The sequence below is a fragment of the Hoplias malabaricus genome, chromosome 10, assembly GCF_029633855.1.
Source record: "Hoplias malabaricus isolate fHopMal1 chromosome 10, fHopMal1.hap1, whole genome shotgun sequence".
Lineage (NCBI taxonomy): Eukaryota > Metazoa > Chordata > Actinopteri > Characiformes > Erythrinidae > Hoplias > Hoplias malabaricus.
Window position 1 is genome coordinate 36506620 of NC_089809.1, and position 18146 is coordinate 36524765.

At 42.6% G+C, this 18146-nt stretch overlaps 1 protein-coding gene across 4 annotated transcripts in view; it reads right to left on the minus strand.

Annotated features, from left to right (window-relative positions):
- The window catches only part of adgrb1a (adhesion G protein-coupled receptor B1a), a 156501-nt gene that overhangs the window by 1875 nt on the left and 136480 nt on the right, over window positions 1–18146 (minus strand). For 3 of the 4 annotated variants that reach the window (XM_066682711.1, XM_066682710.1, XM_066682709.1), the window contains exons 24-29: window positions 10520–10691; window positions 10318–10413; window positions 9831–9870; window positions 6521–7197; window positions 1668–1703; window positions 1392–1550 (exon numbers count right to left, since the gene is read on the minus strand). In XM_066682711.1, coding sequence (XP_066538808.1) covers window positions 1392–1550; window positions 1668–1703; window positions 6521–7197; window positions 9831–9870; window positions 10318–10413; window positions 10520–10691 — 1180 coding nt within the window. Of the gene's footprint in view, window positions 1–1391; window positions 1551–1667; window positions 1704–6520; window positions 7198–9830; window positions 9871–10317; window positions 10414–10519; window positions 10692–13808; window positions 13908–18146 lie in introns of all 4 variants that reach the window. The other variant, XM_066682708.1, reaches the window with a different exon arrangement.

Below are 18146 nucleotides of genomic sequence, written 5' to 3' on the forward strand. Positions count from 1 at the left end.
AGGAACGGAGAGAGAGAGAAATGGAGTCAAGGCATGAAGAAAGCACCCAGAGCAACATGGATATAAATGTTCAAATGTTAATGTTTCAGTTTGGCTTACAGAGCCTCTAATAAACACACATTACTTTATATTTTAATACCATGAAGATACATTTTAGCCCCCAGTTGGATTACACTCCAAAATACTTAGTATCCCTATCTGAAAAAGTGTGACCATTCATTCATTGTCTCTAACCTGGAGAGGGTCCGTCACACACTCACACTTATGGACACTTCTGAGTCAACTACCAACCTTTTTTTTTTGGACCGTGGGGGAAAAACGGAGCACACAGAGGAAACCCACGCAGACACAGGGAGAACACACCACACTCCTCACAAACAGTCACCCGGAGGAAACCCACGCAGACACAGGGAGAACACACCACACTCCTCACAGTCACCCGGAGGAAACCCACACAGACACAGGGAGAACACACCACACTCCTCACAGACAGTCACCCGGAGGAAACCCACACAGACACAGGGAGAACACACCACACTCCTCACAGTCACCCGGAGGAAACCCACACAGACACAGGGAGAACACACCACACTCCTCACAGACAGTCACCCGGAGGAAACCCACACAGACACAGGGAGAACACACCACACTCCTCACAAACAGTCACCCGGAGCAGGACTCGAACCCACAACCTCCAGGTCCCTGGAGCTGTGCGACTGCGACACTAACCTGCTGCACCACCGTGAAAGTGTGATCAATTCAGCTTTTTAAAACCGCACACCTTCCTAACAGCTGATCTTGAAGAGTTTCCAGAGAAAAGCAATCAGAGTCTGATCAACAGCTGCACATAACCCTAAGGTCCACATCCTCAAAACCAAGTGTCATCTAGAGAGGTGGAAAGCCCCTGGAATTGTGGAGTCAAGGAGTTCCATTAAAGGAGTCGAGTGGTGCTTGTGATCTAAAACTAATCAACCAACTTCAGCATTTGAGCACACTAATCCTCTTGTATCTGAATGCAGTTAAACCCTCACAGCAATGTTCAGCTAATGCCTACAGCCTCAAAGACAGACACATTCCAGAGTAATGTTCTTATTTCTGAGGACATTTTGGACAAGCAAGTGTCTAGAGCAGTAGAACCCAGTGTCCTCCTGGAGAGTCGTGGGCTTGCTCGTTTTACTTTGTGCGTACAACTGATTATTTACTTGCTCCAGTCTGCTGACTCTGTGCTTTAATATCTCTGCACACTGAAAACACAGTCCCATATTTAGGAGCCTAATATGAAAAACTGCACCATTCACAGTTACAGATGAACATCTCTGAGGACAATAAGAGAACAAGAACGATGGGAGTAGGGAAGTAAGGGAGTGGGAAATAAACAAAAAGAAGCTTACACTAAGGTTGGTTTTATCGCTGCCTCCAGACGACACACTCCACCTCTTCCCAGGTTTGCTGTCCACTGGGGGAGAGTCTCTGTCCTTCTCTGCGTGCTGCAGTTTCCTATTCAGGTCCTGGAACATGTCCTGGTGGCGCTTCCGCGTGTGCATGATCTTCTGCAAGAGTGAACAGGAGACGGCAGCTATTACCAGCTGTTAATTCTATTGTGGTTAATGATCATTCTGGAAAGAAAACAAAACAAAAAGGAAATGGAGGGGGGTGTATGTAGGTACCTCAAAATCCAACTCTGCGTAGCGTGATTTTCGTCTCTACACAGAAAATGTAAAAAAAAAAAAAAAAAAAGATGGAGTTACTGTGGTTGATCTGTGAGAATAAAACAGTGATAGAAAATAAAGTCTGGATTAGAGGAAGACGAGATAAATAGGACAAAAGGAATGGACAAAAAGAGAGGAGGAAGGTCTCTGTGTGTATGGTAGCTTTTTCGTGAGAGCTTGGCATGAGCATGCAGTAAACAGCTTGTGACCGCGTGGCCTTTCGTAGCCTGTCAGAAAGCGTCTGAGGAGAGTCTGACCTTCTGCCTGCTCCGCCACCGCTGCAGCTGCTGCTCTGCCATTGCATTCTGGGAGCATGTTTGGCCTGAGGTCAGAAGAGGCGGTCTGGGGTATGCTCTGTGGTCACTGTGCTGTCCACACTAGTCGCTGGCTAACGTTCAAAACGTGAAGAAGCGCTGACCTTTGAGAGATGCTCCCTCTGCTCTACTACACGCGCTCAATTCTGACACCTTTCCTCCCTTTGCGTTTGTGAGTAGCACTTACAGAAGGAAAGTGTGTGGTAACACTCCATAAGGCTACGCAACACCCACATCCAGGAGTCTGTCCCGACAAATCTACACTACATCTGCTCAATGATCATTTCCCCCGAAATCAACTGGAATGTGGAACACACCAATCAGCCACAGAGTGGTCCAAAGTAAGGACGGCTGGTGAATCTGGGTGCCCAAGGCTCGCTGATGTGTGAGAGCACCTCTGATCCGATCCCACGGAACGGCTGCAGTAGCACAAATTGCTTCCAAAAGTGCATGCTGACTCTGATTCACAGTTTGAGGCTGTGTTCCCATGCTGACCCTTTACTTCCCTCGCACTTCTGTGAGCCTTGGGCACCCACGACCGTTACCCGTTCACCGGTTGTCCTTGCTTCAGCCACTTTTGACAACGCACAGGAACACTCGACAGGAAAGAGAAAATGGACATGCTCTGACCAAAACATTGTGACCAGTACAATTTGGCCCTAGTCAAAATGGCGTAGTTCCGTGAGCTCAGTGTGTGAAATACCCACTTAAGTCTTATTTTGGCATTGCCACAAATAAATTAACTATAGATCACAAGCACGACAATCGGAAAAAGCCCATCATTCACGTACATTCTACTCAAACGTCAAACCAAAACCTGCCACCCTCTCAGCGTCACACGTAAGAACCACAGTGCATGAGGCAATTGCTACGTGAGAAACACTGTTTCTGTTGTCTCTAGCAGAACAAACAGGAGTGAGAGAATACACCAGTTCTCTAGAGCGCCTCCCTGTGACAGAACAGTGCTGCTGTGCTGGTTCGTTAAGAGAAATAAAAGCAAAACGTATCCATTTTTAAGGTAAAACAGGAAAAAAAACAATCTTCTTCCAACATCAGATTCGAGAACTGACGGTTCATCTGCTGCCTGAAATATCCCACCCCTCGATGTGAGGTGATCTGTGTGACTCAGTCTACCTGTTGTGGTTTTAATCTTGTGGCGGATTGGTGTAAAGACAGCCTCATGCTTTAAGCCTTTGAACTTTGAACCCCTCTGGAGGATGCTTAGCATTGGGCAAGGTCACATCCACTTCATGTGCGTGAGTAAAAGGGGGCACCTTAAATATAGCAGAATATAGAAGGGTGAAGTAGGGCTTGCCTCAACTGCTTTGAATACTCACAGGTGTGTCTGGAAAGCCATTTTACAAATGACCATTAATCGCAATAAAATGTAGGATACATAATTCACTTTATTAACTATGAAAGCCGTTTTGGTCAAATGCAGTAGGCAGCTATAGCAGTGTCTCAGAGTCAGTGTGGTTCTACCGAAGGTGTGATATTAACTCTCTCGTTTAAATCCGGCCCTTCAAATACAGAGTTACGAGACACTGAAACATACAACAAGGGCACGTAGTGTCTTTGCTGCAAAGCACAGATGACACACCCTTGTGGAGCAGTTGCTAAAGGTGAGTGAGTTACAACCAATAACCATTTTCGTTTTTAAGTTTAATACTCTGAGCTCCTGTTTTATTTCACCCTCACCTGCAAAAGTATCCACACCAGTGGTCACAAATAAAATTGGTACCGCTTGTCGTGCTCTGACACAGGGTGGACACATCAACTAAACCCACACAGACCTTTATAACGACTTACACTTACATCCAGTTCAACTTTAATAAAATAAATAACTAAATAAACACAGACAAAAATAGTTTTCAAGACGACTGAATAAGTATTGGAATAAGTGCCTTAATAAGAGGCTCATGTAGGTGTCACGTAGCTTGTTTCTCTCACTCTCTGCTATTCAGCTTCCACAAAATGGAGTTCTTGATGCCAAGCACAGTGTGATTCTGTAACGCCGAATGCTTCCTCCCTCTCCTATATTCTCCTTCTGATTTATACATAATAAACATTCCCATGAAATTCCAGCTTAAAAGGCAAGCTGCACACATCTACACAAGCCACTGAAGAAGTCGATTAGTGAGCTGTGACAGGCATTAGACACCGGAGAGAGGGGAGGAGAAGACGGGAACGGAAGGAGGAGAAACCAAAACAGGGATGAGGTGAACATTGGACAGGGTGTAATGAATACAAGTGGGGGAAAGAATTTTCATCACAATTAAAGGAACATCACCCCTTCTCTGAACATACTCAGCAGTGCAGCCCTTATGATCGTGCCTTTGGCGAGTAGAGTTAATGCACAGCCATTTAGAAAACAACTCTGTCACTAGCGGCATGAATAATTCAGGCTGAGCATCCTCTCTTAATTAAGCTACACGCAAACAGTGTCGCAGTAGCTACGTTTCCGCCTCATACAGCCTCCAGGTAAAGCTCACGCTGATACACAGGCTTTGATTAACACTCGTTCAGTGCTCCGCCGGCTTTTACTAAAGGCTACCACGACCTTTCAGGAACTGATGGAATGTTATACATTCACCACATAGCAATCACAGCAAAGTTCAGTCAGAGCGAGAAGTCTTTTCAAATCAGTTAATGCCAAGAACCTTTGTAGATTCCTTTAAAGACTGATGAGTGGGTTCTTTAGACCTCTACCCAACACTCAGGGCACTCCTCTGAGGGTAAATGTGCTCTTATTGAACTCCTGAGCTGATGATAAAAGATCATTTTACTTTCCGGTATGTTCACTCCACACTCCAAACGTGCAAATGTCAGAACCCTCCACTCTAGTCAAAATGAAAATGAGGTACAGGTTATTCACGTTTCAGAACACAGTTCTCATGAGTAAGTTCACAGCAAAATAAGTGAAAGTTTCCAGAGTTCTGAAGCTATTTATTCATTCATTCATTATCTGTAACACTTATCCAGTTCAGGGTCGCGGTGGGTCCAGAGCCTACCTGGAATCATTGGGCGCAAGGCAGGAATACACCCTGGAGGGGGCGCCAGTCCTTCACAGGGCAACACACACACTCACACATTCACTAACACACTCACACCTACGGACAGATTTGAGTCGCCAATCCACCTACCAACGTGTGTTTTTGGACTGTGGGAGGAAACCGGAGCACCCGGAGGAAACCCACGCAGACACAGGGAGAACACACCACACTCCTCACAGACAGTCACCCGGAGGAAACCCACGCGGACACGGGGAGAACACACCACACTCCTCACAGACAGTCACCCAGAGCGGGAATCGAACCCACAACCTCCAGGCCCCTGGAGCTGTGTGACTGCGACACTACCTGCGCCACCGTGCCGCCTGAAGCTATTTATTTTTAAATAAAAAAAAGAATATGGGGCTGTGTTCAAATACAAGCCTCATTTATCAATTCAGATTGGATTTGGCTGCTTTGACAGTTCACAATCATAAATGTAAGTGACCTCTAACTGTCTTTAATGTGAACGAATCTGTCTCTGAAACGGCACACACATGCACACTCGTGTTTACGTACGGAGGCTCTTTCACCAGGAACAGATTGTACGTGATTAAAAGGAGAAAGAAGAAAAAAAAAGCCTGCCAGATTTTACTGCTGCGCCGAGAGATTTTCTGAATCCCAAATGTCTCCCAACACCTTAGTGCACATTGTCATAAAAATAACATGACAAAGCTACACATCTGTCAGTCAAACTACAGCCAACTAGAGCTTGGTGTTAGTTGGGATGCACTGCTGGTGCTGGCCAGGGCGAAAGCTCTAAGTGCATGCATACAGGCAAAAGGACGCATGGAATCCGATCTGGCCGTTCACAATCAGGTTGCATGCTCACTAATCAGATATGTATCTGATCTAGAACCTCATATGAAAGTGACTCAAATCTGATTTGACAAAATCATGGGCATGACCACACAGCCGTGAAAAGATCAGATGTGAGTCACAAAAAAAACAAAACTGATTTGTGTCACTTCAGTCTGGTAATGTGAACTTAGCCTGGGACTCCTAACAAACCTGTGAGAGCTGGTACACCACAAAATCTATGTGTAAAGCTGCCAAGAAGCTGCTTCCGAGAAAACGGGAAACGATCACGGCTAGTGAATATGTGTTAGATCTGCCTGAGAAGAAGTTACTGGTTGTGATTATCAGCTGTAGTTCCAACACAGGGCTAATGATGGGAATTAAAATATTCCCATCTGTCTCTGTGTAATCAACCCCTAACAAAAAAACAAAAACAAAAAAATCATTGATTATTTGCCCCTATAGAAGAAGTTTAGAAAGCCAGGAACATGTGCCCTCACCAGACAAAAACACTGTGCTGTATGTTAAGTGAAAGAAATGTCGGAATGGTTGGGAGTAAAGGCAAACCACATCCTGAAATCTAATGTAAAAAAAGGTGAACTGCAGGTTTTAGAAACGATCATTTGTGTCTATGACCTGAGCGACTTACCTCCAGGGAGCTCATGGACAGTGTGGACACAGTCTCACTCTTTGACATAATGCCTGAATTCCCAGAGTCCCCTGGTTCGCATGCACCACTGGTCATCTGAGCCTCGCTGGAGATGTTCGGAGTGGTCTGGTTGGGGGAGTCCCTCTCTGAGCAGGACACGCTGACCCGCTCGGAGGGGAGGGTCTTCAGCCCAAAGCCTGGTACAGGCTCTGTGCCAGTGGGGTTGGTCAGATGGATGAGCCTGGTCTGGGGAAGCTGCTCGATGCTGATGTTGTACTTGGAGGCCTGGTCCTCCTTGTTGGACTTGGACGGCCTGAGTGTGGTGGTAGTGTTGTTGTTGTTGGGCAGGATGACGTAACCTTGTCCCACTCCTCCTCCTCCCTCGGGCCCTGTGCTGCTGTCCCCTGGGCCCCGGGTCATGTCCCCGTCCAGCTGCTTGAACAGCTCTCCGTCGCAGATGTAAATGGACTTGGCTCCGGGCAGCTCCGTGCTGACCCCTGCGATGGCTCCCTTCTCGCGGCGCAGGGTGAGCGTGTGGCTGGCGTAGTCGGCCACGTTCTGCAGGTGGACTTTAGCCATGCTCGCAGGCATGGTGTTGAAGTTGGAGCCCTTCTGCAGGGTGAGCTGCTGAGATGCCAACTTCTCTTCTCCCTGCAGAGAGGAGCGCTTCAGGGTGCCTGCAAGAGAAGAAATAAGATCATATCATTAAACTCTAAGATGAATTGCCAACTAGGATCATAGTTTACCTTTTGATTTAAAAGTCCTTTCTGCGTTACAGTACAGCGAGATATAACTCTAATAGCTCCACAGAGGTTGAGTCAAATAATATCTGGAGTAATACACCTAAAATGACCACACCTCTAATCAAGTTCCAGCTCTGCAATGATTACACTGTCACTTTAATTTCACAGTTTTAACCAATAAATCATATATAAAGAAGCTGTTGTAAAGCCTCAGTGGTGTGGTATTTCAAACTGGTCTTTGGTAATTAGGAAGGGGAGGAAGTCCACTGTGTTCTAGTTTTATCCTCAGACTGAATAAACAGCATATTTCACCATATTAACTGAGGCTTCATCATAGAAATATATAACGATCAATTATTCTTCACAGCAAACACAAAGGACCAGTCAGTTTTCTACTGGACAGACAGACTCTCATTCTCCTCCTGCAGCTGGACTTTCATGGTGCACAAATGTTTGGAGTTGTTTGAAAATTAGTGTCCAAAAAAATCACTAGAAAGCTGGCATATAACATATCATCGCAGTCCAAAGAAAAACGTCTATGTCCAACATAGTAACTTTACAGGAGAAGGAAAAACCCATTTTAAAGGCTAAGCACCAGCGATATGAAAGTGTCAAACAAATAAATACAGTGGAATTTGAGTTCCTAACTTGTGTTTATTGATAGTCAGAAAACATGTTATTTCTTACTAATTGCGCCTGTGACGTAGATGGTGGACAACAACTCTAGAAGCTGCACTTAATTCAATGCAAAATGACGAAAAGGTGTGTTGTTTTTGGCTGCAATCATTCAATGTACAGTGGGACATCTGTGAACAAATGGCCCAAAGATCCCAAAATATCCAGAAAATGGACTAAATTTGTCAACTTTAAACGGGCACTTTGAAAGGACCATCCGCTCACTCCGTTATCTGTAGCTCATTTCACTGGCGCTTTTCCTACAATATGGGCATGTAAGGACACCAACGAAAGGTGTTCAAGAGCCTCTGTAACATGGAGGTAAACAGGGTAAGGACACCCACTTCGCCTGTTTTAGTTGGTGTTAGTTAACGTTAGCTTGACTTGCTAAACTCGGTGGCTCAGATTATACTCGTTGCTAGTTGCATTACGGAGGTTTATAGTGTCGGAATATCATCGGAATCTGAAGAACCAGCACTAGAAAATTCGCATTCCAAGTCAGTCATAACGGTGTTTTACCGCGGCGTTGTTCAGCTGTTGTCCACCAGTGACGTCACTGTTGCGTTCAAGAATTTCCGTAGCGAGCTCGGGTTTTTCCGTCAATTTAATAAAATTGTCAGTTTTAAAGCAAATTAAGCTGCTATTTTCATTTTAATTCATACTTATATCTGTCAGTAACTAAAATAATGTGAAATATTCATGGAGGTTCATTAAGTGATGCTTAGCCTTTAATCTTTAATGGAAGTAAATATATTATTCATCATCAACCATGAACTCGGGGTCATAGGGCTTTTCACTGCTTATATCATCTGACACCTTCACTCAGCAACATTGTGTCTAGAGGTAAAACATACCCTCACTGGGGTGATGCAGCTAGAGTTTACCATCTCAAAGCTTTTCCTGTTGCTGCGTCAGTGTTGTTGTTGATGACTAAGTGTCCAATGGAGGGACTTCAAACCCCTAATGGATTTCTAACCCCTCTTAATCCATTAGAAATAAATAGGCTGCTTTTAGTATTGCTTTTCTAAGACTGTTATATAGTGATCTCTGCTCTGATTGGCAGCATGGTATTGTGCCTTATTCACCCATGAAATTGTTTTCGTGACATAACAAAATATGAATTAAAAATGAGTTTTCTCCAGCCAATTTTCCATAAATGTACTTTATTGAATACGTGTTCTGAAAGTTTAAAACAGTTAACACACTATGTCTAACTCTGATTTCAGTGTGGATCACTTAAAGGTACATATACATTTCTATGTTTTGGGGCCTGAAACTAAACAGAAACCTATTTCTTACAGTGTATATGCAGTTTTCATAATCAGTTATTGTTCAGATGTAATGTAAATGAAGCTAACTAGCGACCTGCATTATGAGGCAGTGTAGGCTAATTTGTGGCTATGGGTTGAGTGGCCTTAATGCATTTCTGTATGTGTCTATATACTGCTAATACAATGGATCATTTCCATTCAAGTCAAATCGTTTCACACATCACACAACCCAACACATAAAAATCAGTCCTTAAACTCGCTGACGTGCTGGTCTCTAGATGCCGGTGTGATATCACATCTAGAGAGATAATCAGATTCCCACCCATGATGGATATCAGAGAGTAGAGTGATGTTTTGCGGTGAGACGTCGGGAGGGACTTAATTAGGAGCGGTTGGTTTATCTGTGGCTCAGCGAGGGAGCAGGCAGCCCTATTTACCTCCACATTACAACTCAGCGGCAAGCACATCACACTCTCAATCTCTTGCAAGAAATTGAATTATGGGTATGTAATGTGACTGTATTTCTTGTCAAAACAGCCGGCCGCGCCCTCTGAGAGGCTGTCACCGTGGCTTCCAGACAGTGACATATTCTGTGAAAAGCTTCTCAAAAGCAGACCTTACCTGATCTACAAGCCATATCCACATCCTTCTCAAAGTCGGTCTGAAAGAAACGCAAGGAGGAAATATTAGTGAGGAGTTCATGAGGGTGTGAAGGCTATGTGCATTCGGCAGCGACGTCTGGCCTTGCCCTACGCTGACTGAGATTTCTCTGGATTCCTGGAATCTTTTCACAATGCTATGTACGGTGCAAAGTAAAAGACCTACATACTTTGAAATCTTGTGTTGAGAAATGAACTTTTTGGACTTTTTGGCACAAAGTTGTGAGCCACAATGCCTCCTTGTTTGTAAAGGCTGGGCCTTTGTTAGATACACCCTATCCCTTCATTTGCTTATTGTGGAATGTTGCCTTTGCACCTGTCCCAACTTATGATGTTACAGTCATCAGATGTGTTTAAATATCATGGGTTCAGATATTTAAATAGTCAAATAACCATGAACATCCCTATAAATAATAACCAGTTCTGGAGAGTAATGGTGAATAAATTACCATTAGCTGAGCGTGGCCATTCTGGAAAGATCCACCCGAGTCCCCGTTACCATCTTCCTGACGATCAACGACTCGACACTTCACTGCTTCTTGAACCTAAATAATCATGCAAATTAGGGTCAAATACTCAAGCAAATTTACATTCACAAAAGAAGAACCTCTCCTAATAAGAATTAGCCAAATGTTGCTCAGGTTCACACACCTCTCGGCGGAGAATACAGTGCACCATCACTATGACGAAGCCCTCCAGAGAGTCAAAGACAGCAAAGAGGATCTGGAAGAGGGCTGAGCGGCGGTCGGTGATGGCTAGAACTGCGGACATCCAGGTGAGAGCCAACAGTGGCAGAACCACACAGGAGCTCCACAGTGATGCCCTACAGGACACGAAGAGACCTACATTCAATCCTCAGTTTATTTCCATAACAAGAAATCATTGTACAAAGAGGGCAAATCTTAAGGGAAACCTTCTCTCAGAATTAACATGTGTTTACCAAGTTAAGGGCTCAAGACTGTTCTCAGAGCACTCTCCAGGTGCTAAAAACAGACTGCAGTGAATATGTTTTTATTTGTTTCAAAAATAATAAACTAAATGTATATTTGACTACAATCATATCCACATGAATAAAATATATTCCATCAACACTGGTTTGTCCTTCAGCCTACTTACTTTGGGCAAAGATTGTGTGGACGTTGCATATTTTATTCATGGGAATGATTTAGACATGGTATTGGTTTCCTTTTTCTATTGACTTTAATCTGAAAGGAATCCTCAGTCCTGTTTTCTGAGTCTCAGTTGCCCTTTTTGTTTGATTAATATTAAGTAATAATATAGTAATATGAGAACAATATATACTATATATACACTATATATAGTATAAATCATATATCTAAAACATTTAGGGATATACAAAGAGGATCACATAAAGTAAATAAATAGATGATAATAGAGGTTTTAATCAACATACTATACTTCCTTCTATCATATCCTTACATGTACATAATTCACATATACATTATGTATGCATGTTTGTACAGATGCATCAAAACATGGGAGAGGAGGAGCACCCGGTAAAGGAAAAACTAGTGTGAGTAAAGGAACAATGAAGAACAGAAAAATAAGACAAATGAAAAGGTGGAAGGTGGAGGAGATCAGAGACGGCAATGGGCATGACAGAGGAGTGTTCTGTCCTAATCCACAGCAGTGCTACTCTATTTCAGTCTGTCATCCCTTTTCCTTCAACTTACAGCTGGTCTGCCTTCGTCCTCACTATCAATTATGCAATTAAAAGCTATTCATTTTTTAAATCTAATACAATCCCATTGCAGGAAGGAGAAAATCTAAATAAAATAATGAGTTAAAAATTCCAAAATGACTTAGAGAAAAAGGAAATTCTAAACAACTGAAATTCTAAACCCTTGTAGAATTGTTCCCAATGCACCTACCTCTTAAAATATATATAACACAGAACTAACTCAGAAAATGGTGAGAAAATTAAGCACAGTGGGCCTAAAAGGGTGTTTAAACCAGAACACCAGTAGTGGATACCTGAGGTGTGGAGTATGGTATAATAGACTTATGAGTCCAATTCCATGAGAAACAGAAAATGCAATAAACATTTAAAACTCAATTTTCAAGTTGTGGAAAAATACCCACTGCCTTCCTCTCTCTCTCTTTGAAAAACTGGAAGCTGTAATAAATGTAATTGATGGGTACACCAACTACCAAATCAAATTATTCCTATTAGAATGTATACTTCTTGAGGCTTCTGATTTCCATTTAGTCTCTGACTTTCGCACAGTAACGTACAGGTATAATACTGAATTACATACAGTTTAGCTTTAGTATTGTTACAATGATAATAATAATAATAATAATAAGTATTATCATTAACAGGAAAAGATTAGCACGCAGACGAGTGCACTTTATGTTATTTTAATGCGAATACTACTTATTTAAGTGCGATTTTAAAATTTTAATGCATTTCTCTTAGACGTTTGACAGTAAGTCTATGGTTGCCTTGACTCATCAAATCAGTCATTTCTTTGCTGTTTAGTCATAAGTAATGTATGAATGTCCCATAGACACAAACCCAGACATTCAGAGGTAGGGGGCTCATCATGGGACCGGTGTTTCTGTAAATAAACCTACACTCGAGGTCGCCCAATGTCAAGTAGTCTAAGAGGAAAATGTAACACGCAAAACAACCACGCTGATGTACTATTCAGGTAGACACTCCATTATCTACATCTTGCATGCATCCACACACACACTCACACACACACACAGAAGCAACAACAGCACAGTCTTTTCTATTATCAGTACCCAGGCCTGATACTTAGCAGAACTTTGTAAACGTACATTACAGGTCTTACATTCAGGCACTAAAACATATTCTAACATTAATTCTATTAATAAAAGTAGTAGGTTAAGTCAAACTACTTTAATCTTACTCCTTTCGATGTCTCAGTGCTCTCTCTGACACTCACGCTCACAAACATAATGTAGAATCACTTACACATTACCAGGGAGCTAGGCCACATTCTAATAATTGACATTATTTTGCAATATTACATTTCTCCACATGCAGCCTCTCAGAACACAGACACTCAGAGTTATCCAATGACGTCTCTCAAAGCACGTCTCCCTGTAATTCCATATTGTACAAACAGCAGAGACCATTTAATGCCCTAGTCAATGTACATCCATTCTGATCAGACAACTCAAGGACATGAGTCTGAAATGATGTGTATCTGTGAAGAAAACCTACAGAGAAAAGATAATATGTAAATCAAAACCAGTAGCTGCTGGTGTGTTTCGAATGGTACACTGGCTCTCCGAGAACCTCAACATCACTGAGTGGTTTTTGGATTACTTGTTGTTGTTTGTAAGAAGCAGAAAATATAACCAACTTCTAAGACTGAACTGTGTAGGTTCATTCATTCATTCATTATCTGTAACCCTTATCCAGTTCAGGGTCGCGGTGGGTCCAGAGCCTACCTGGAATCATTGGGCGCAAGGCGGGAATACACCCTGGAGGGGGCGCCAGTCCTTACTTAGGTGTGGGTGTGGAATGAAAAATAAATAAACAGATTTCTTTTGAAATTTAAACAGGAATCTCCTTTAAAGGCAAAGGTAAGTAAAGCCTACTGTGATGAAATTGAAACTGTGGTCTCTGATATTTGCACAGCACTGTGTATTACAAATACTTGCCAATAGAGTAGAATCTCTCTCTCTCTCTGTCACACACACACACACACACACACATCATTTACGGCCTTGTATATAAGCTTCACCTAACCTGAGGCAGTGTTCCTCACTAGTTCCCCTGAAGGGCAGAACCAAAGGGAAGAGGGGGGAAATGAATAAGGAGAAAACCAGGGAGGAACAAAAGAAAAAAAAAGGAGTGAGGTAAGAGGTAAGCGGGAAAAGAAAAAGAGAGAAACTGAAGTTCGAGCAGTAAAAGAGTTGGTAAATAATTAGCAGGACTAACATGGCGTTACTGGTAGCTGTGGTGGAAAGGTCAGCCGACGAGATAACTCCGCACTTGGCACATTTGAGCGTCATATTGTACAGTGGCACTGTCATCTGACTGCAAAGTCAAATCAACACACTGAAAATACACACATACACGGACACACATACCTACATACACATACACACTCGTACGCAGAACTCGAGGCCACAGAATCCCCTTCACAGCTCTCTGTCAGGGCTACAGGCTGGGGGCTATGTGTGTGGGGGCTGTGCGTTTCAGCACTGTCACTTTCTCTTTATTTCTTAATTGGCCTGATTCAAGAAGTAGGACATGGATGGAGACTTTGGAGATGCTCAGAACTCAATGCGCCTGATTAGGTTTTCTTTTTTAGATTTTAATAATATATATATTATATTACTTCATAATCATTTTTAGTTTGATTTGTGAATATCCTTCCCCAGGGAGAGACATGGAAACACAGGCTGATAACAAAAACCCACATTTATACACTCATACATACGCCTATGGCAATGCTAGAATCACACAAACAAACACGCGTCCCAGCAACACGTATCACTTATTCACTAGAGCATAACAATACAACAGAGCCACATCTGGTGCAAACAGTGTTTAGTAACGTGAGGCAAGGATGTTAAATATACCGCTATGTGATATTAGGACGGTTTATATGGGACCTCCTCATCTAGAGGACAGTCAAAATAGTGCTCCATTTCCAGAGAATCCAGTTCAGAATTGTTGATAGAGGTAATGATGTCTTTCAAATCTACCTCCCCAGACAGTTATTACATAAAACGGTTCTTAATACACTGCCTGATGACCACGATATGAATGAACAACGATTAAAGGGTTCAGCCGTACACAGTTCACGCTGAAGAGGTGTAGTATGAATCTGAACGATTACATTTTTCACTTTTTCAGCCTCAAGAACAAAAACAAGCATTCACATATATTAGAGTATTATTTACAATGACGCTGTACTTGGTTTGCCTCCATTTTAGCTCCCATTCTTTAGGAAGACTTTTGAGTTTTTTGAAGAAATATTCAGGGGTGTTTTTCTCCCACCTACAAAGTTCAGAACCTAGTTATATTCTTTGCTTCTCAGGATCTGAGTCATCACAGCCCTTAGGAGTCTTGGCTGTTTTTGTACACTTCTGATTTAGCCTTTATATGCCACATTAAACAATGTTTACCATGCTTGAGTTTTGTATAGTTTTTTTCAGCCATATCTCTACTTTGCACTTGCTCTCTCTCTCTCTCTCTCTCTCTCTCTCTCTCTCTCTTCACCCCTCCCCCACACCCTTACTGTATTCAGCTCGTAAGTAAAGAGTCATCCAACATCTTCCTACAGTAGGCCCAATCAGACAAAGGAGGGGTGAGGGAGGGGTATTCAGTGGGTTGCAATCTTTCATATGAAATTAATCCATATCAAACCACCCAGACTGAATCTGTTTACATGTCCAGTCGATTTATGCAGAGATACCTCTTCATTTTAGGTGTGTGCAGAACACAGAGAGGTCCATTTGCCATTTGTAAACACAACGTCCTCTCGGACACTCACGGGTTTAAGCCAAACAAAGAACATCTAACGCATACGCTCATTTCACTGAGAAACAAGGCTGTTTGGTGGTGATACGGAGTGCGCACCCATACACTAAAACTGCCCCTAAAATTAATAACAGACATGTGAGTGTCCCCTCACACAAAATGGCTGCACGCGAAATAACAATTAAAGCCATCGGCTCGGCGCGGCCAGCCTCGTGGCCGCTGAATCGATCCCGCAGCTGGCAGACATGTAGATTAAAACCCACATAATATCAGAAATTCAATTCCACGCTAAAGGCCAGTACAACCAATAAAAGCTGGCTGCAGGCAGTGATATTAAAAAGCAATCAGTGTTTTTTTGAATTACAAGGTCATTTCACTAGTCTTTATGGTAGAGGCTGGAGGGGCTTCAGGACTGCACTGCTACACTGCTGAACTTCAGCACATGTACAAAACTCTTTTTGGCTTGAGGTGTCCTGCCCACAGCAGAAACTAGCTGTTTTTATGGTTCAGTCAGACAGTGTCCACATCCTCTTTCCTGGATCCTAGAACCTCTTTTGGTCCAGGGGCACCACAGAAGCTTCAGGAAGCCATGGGAGAGGTTAATTGTGTTTCCTCAGCTATTTCTAAGCTTGTCTGGCTTCTGCAGTACTAAACGTATCGCCTTATGGTCCTCCTGATGGTCTTCATTAGGCCAAATGGTCCTTCAGGACAGTTCCAAGTCTACGGGTGGAATTATGATTACACATAGCTTGCTATTACAACACAGACACTTTTAGCCAAAGGGCTAAACGATACATCAGGGTTCAGTATATTATTTGCTTATTCGATTATCAGCCTGATGCTGGAATAACAGCTTGTATTACAACTACACATGTCCCAATTAAGTTATTTTTTTTCCCTCAAGCCCTATCCAGTTATTTAATACTTAGTATCTTCTAACACTGAGTCACAAGAGGGTACTTGTTGTTTTGTCAGATAACACTGCTGTACAGTGATTGTATGAATTCAGCTTAGTAATAGTTAAAAAATAGAACACTCAAAATGACTAATATCATCACAGTCACCAGTTTGAAGTGCTGTTCTAATTTGTTTTCTTCTTCTCTTTACAATATTTTCATATTATAGACCTTTTGGCCACATCCTGCCACAAAATGCACTTCCTGTTTCCGACACCTGTAAACATTGGGCTTCGGCCTGTGCTCAGTGAAGTCGGTACTTGATTGGCTGTGATACCGATTGTTGAGACCAGATTGGGATATCCCTAATTACAACTGATACTTTGAGAATTCCAGAGAAAATGACAATTGATAATCCAATAGGAATTGTTCACACCGACGCTAGGAGGACATTTAATGCTTCTAAAAGGTCCCTCATAGAGATGTCATTTTTTTCTATTTCCTCCCTCTCTTCTGCAGCTCTATGTCTTGTCTTTCCTTGTTCAGTTATATTACATCACTGACCTAACGCAATGCGGTTCATATGTTGTGCCTGAGAATATCTAATGAATAGTAAAATGTCTACAAATAACAACATTAATATAAATGTATATATCTCATTTTAGAAGATGCATTGGGTAACTGGATATAATGTATTATGGATAGTAACTAAAACACCTATATTTTCTGAGCTGCAGACAACACAAGCCCTGCTTCGTACCATCACCCCTGTAAAAAAAATCGGAGACTGCAAGTTTCGTCATAACGACACTAAAGAACGATTTACACGTCTGAATTACGCAGATTTCTGATCAAATAACCCTCACTGTTTTTTATATAAATATAACAGAGGGTATATGTGGATCGCTCACCTCTGATGCTGCTGCCTACAATTCCATTTAAGAATGTCCTCATTATTCTGTCTGTATTGATTTATTTATTTCGTTTTTAGTCACCCGCACACACTGATCTTGGAGGTGTTGGCACGCTTGCCACGTGCAGATGCTGCACTGTGCTTAATTAGACACAGCACACGTTAATTACTTTAATTAAACATGCTGGGTGAATGAACCTCGAGAAGAACAGCAAGGGAGGGACAGTGGAGTGACCGCGAAGAATAGATGCCCTTCTGGACCTGCCCACCTCCACAGACACACAGACACGGACACACACTCGCACTCATACATACACAGATCACACAAATTTAATCTACACAGAAATTTGAACCTAATGTTCCTCCTGGGCTAATTTGCATTCTTCAGTTCGACATGGCTACATTCTGAATAATTAAATCAAAGCCTGGAGAGCCACTTAATCTGTCAAGTGGACTGTAGGAGAAGCCTGAGAGCCACTCTAAACAGCGTGCATAGTGAGTGGGGTGGGGGGTGGGGGGCTACCCGGGTCCAGTAATAGAGACATTAGCAGAAAGTCGTGGGCCTGCACGGGCCTGTGAGCAGAGAGGACAGCCCTGAGTGGGAGCGAGGGGGATGCTGTGGTAAACTCTGACACACAAGAACCAAAGAACTGAAATCAAATCAAACCATAAAAGAACAAAAAAACAAACACAGTCCGTCAGAGAGATCATCGCACAGGCAGACACACTGTTCCCCTGACAGAGAAGGAATTTGAAAGAGATGAAAAGGAGGAAATAAATAATAATAATGAAGCTGTCAGATGCAGAAACAACGGCAGTGAGGGTCGCGGCAGCCTGCAGGCAAAGGAGAGCAAGTGCCCAGAAAAGGAAACACTCAGAGTGTGAGGTCAAACAAGGGTCGAACACACCGCGCTGACTTTAAATCAGTGAGTGCGTAATATTGCGTCAAATGGGTGTCTATAATTTAGTAAAACAGAA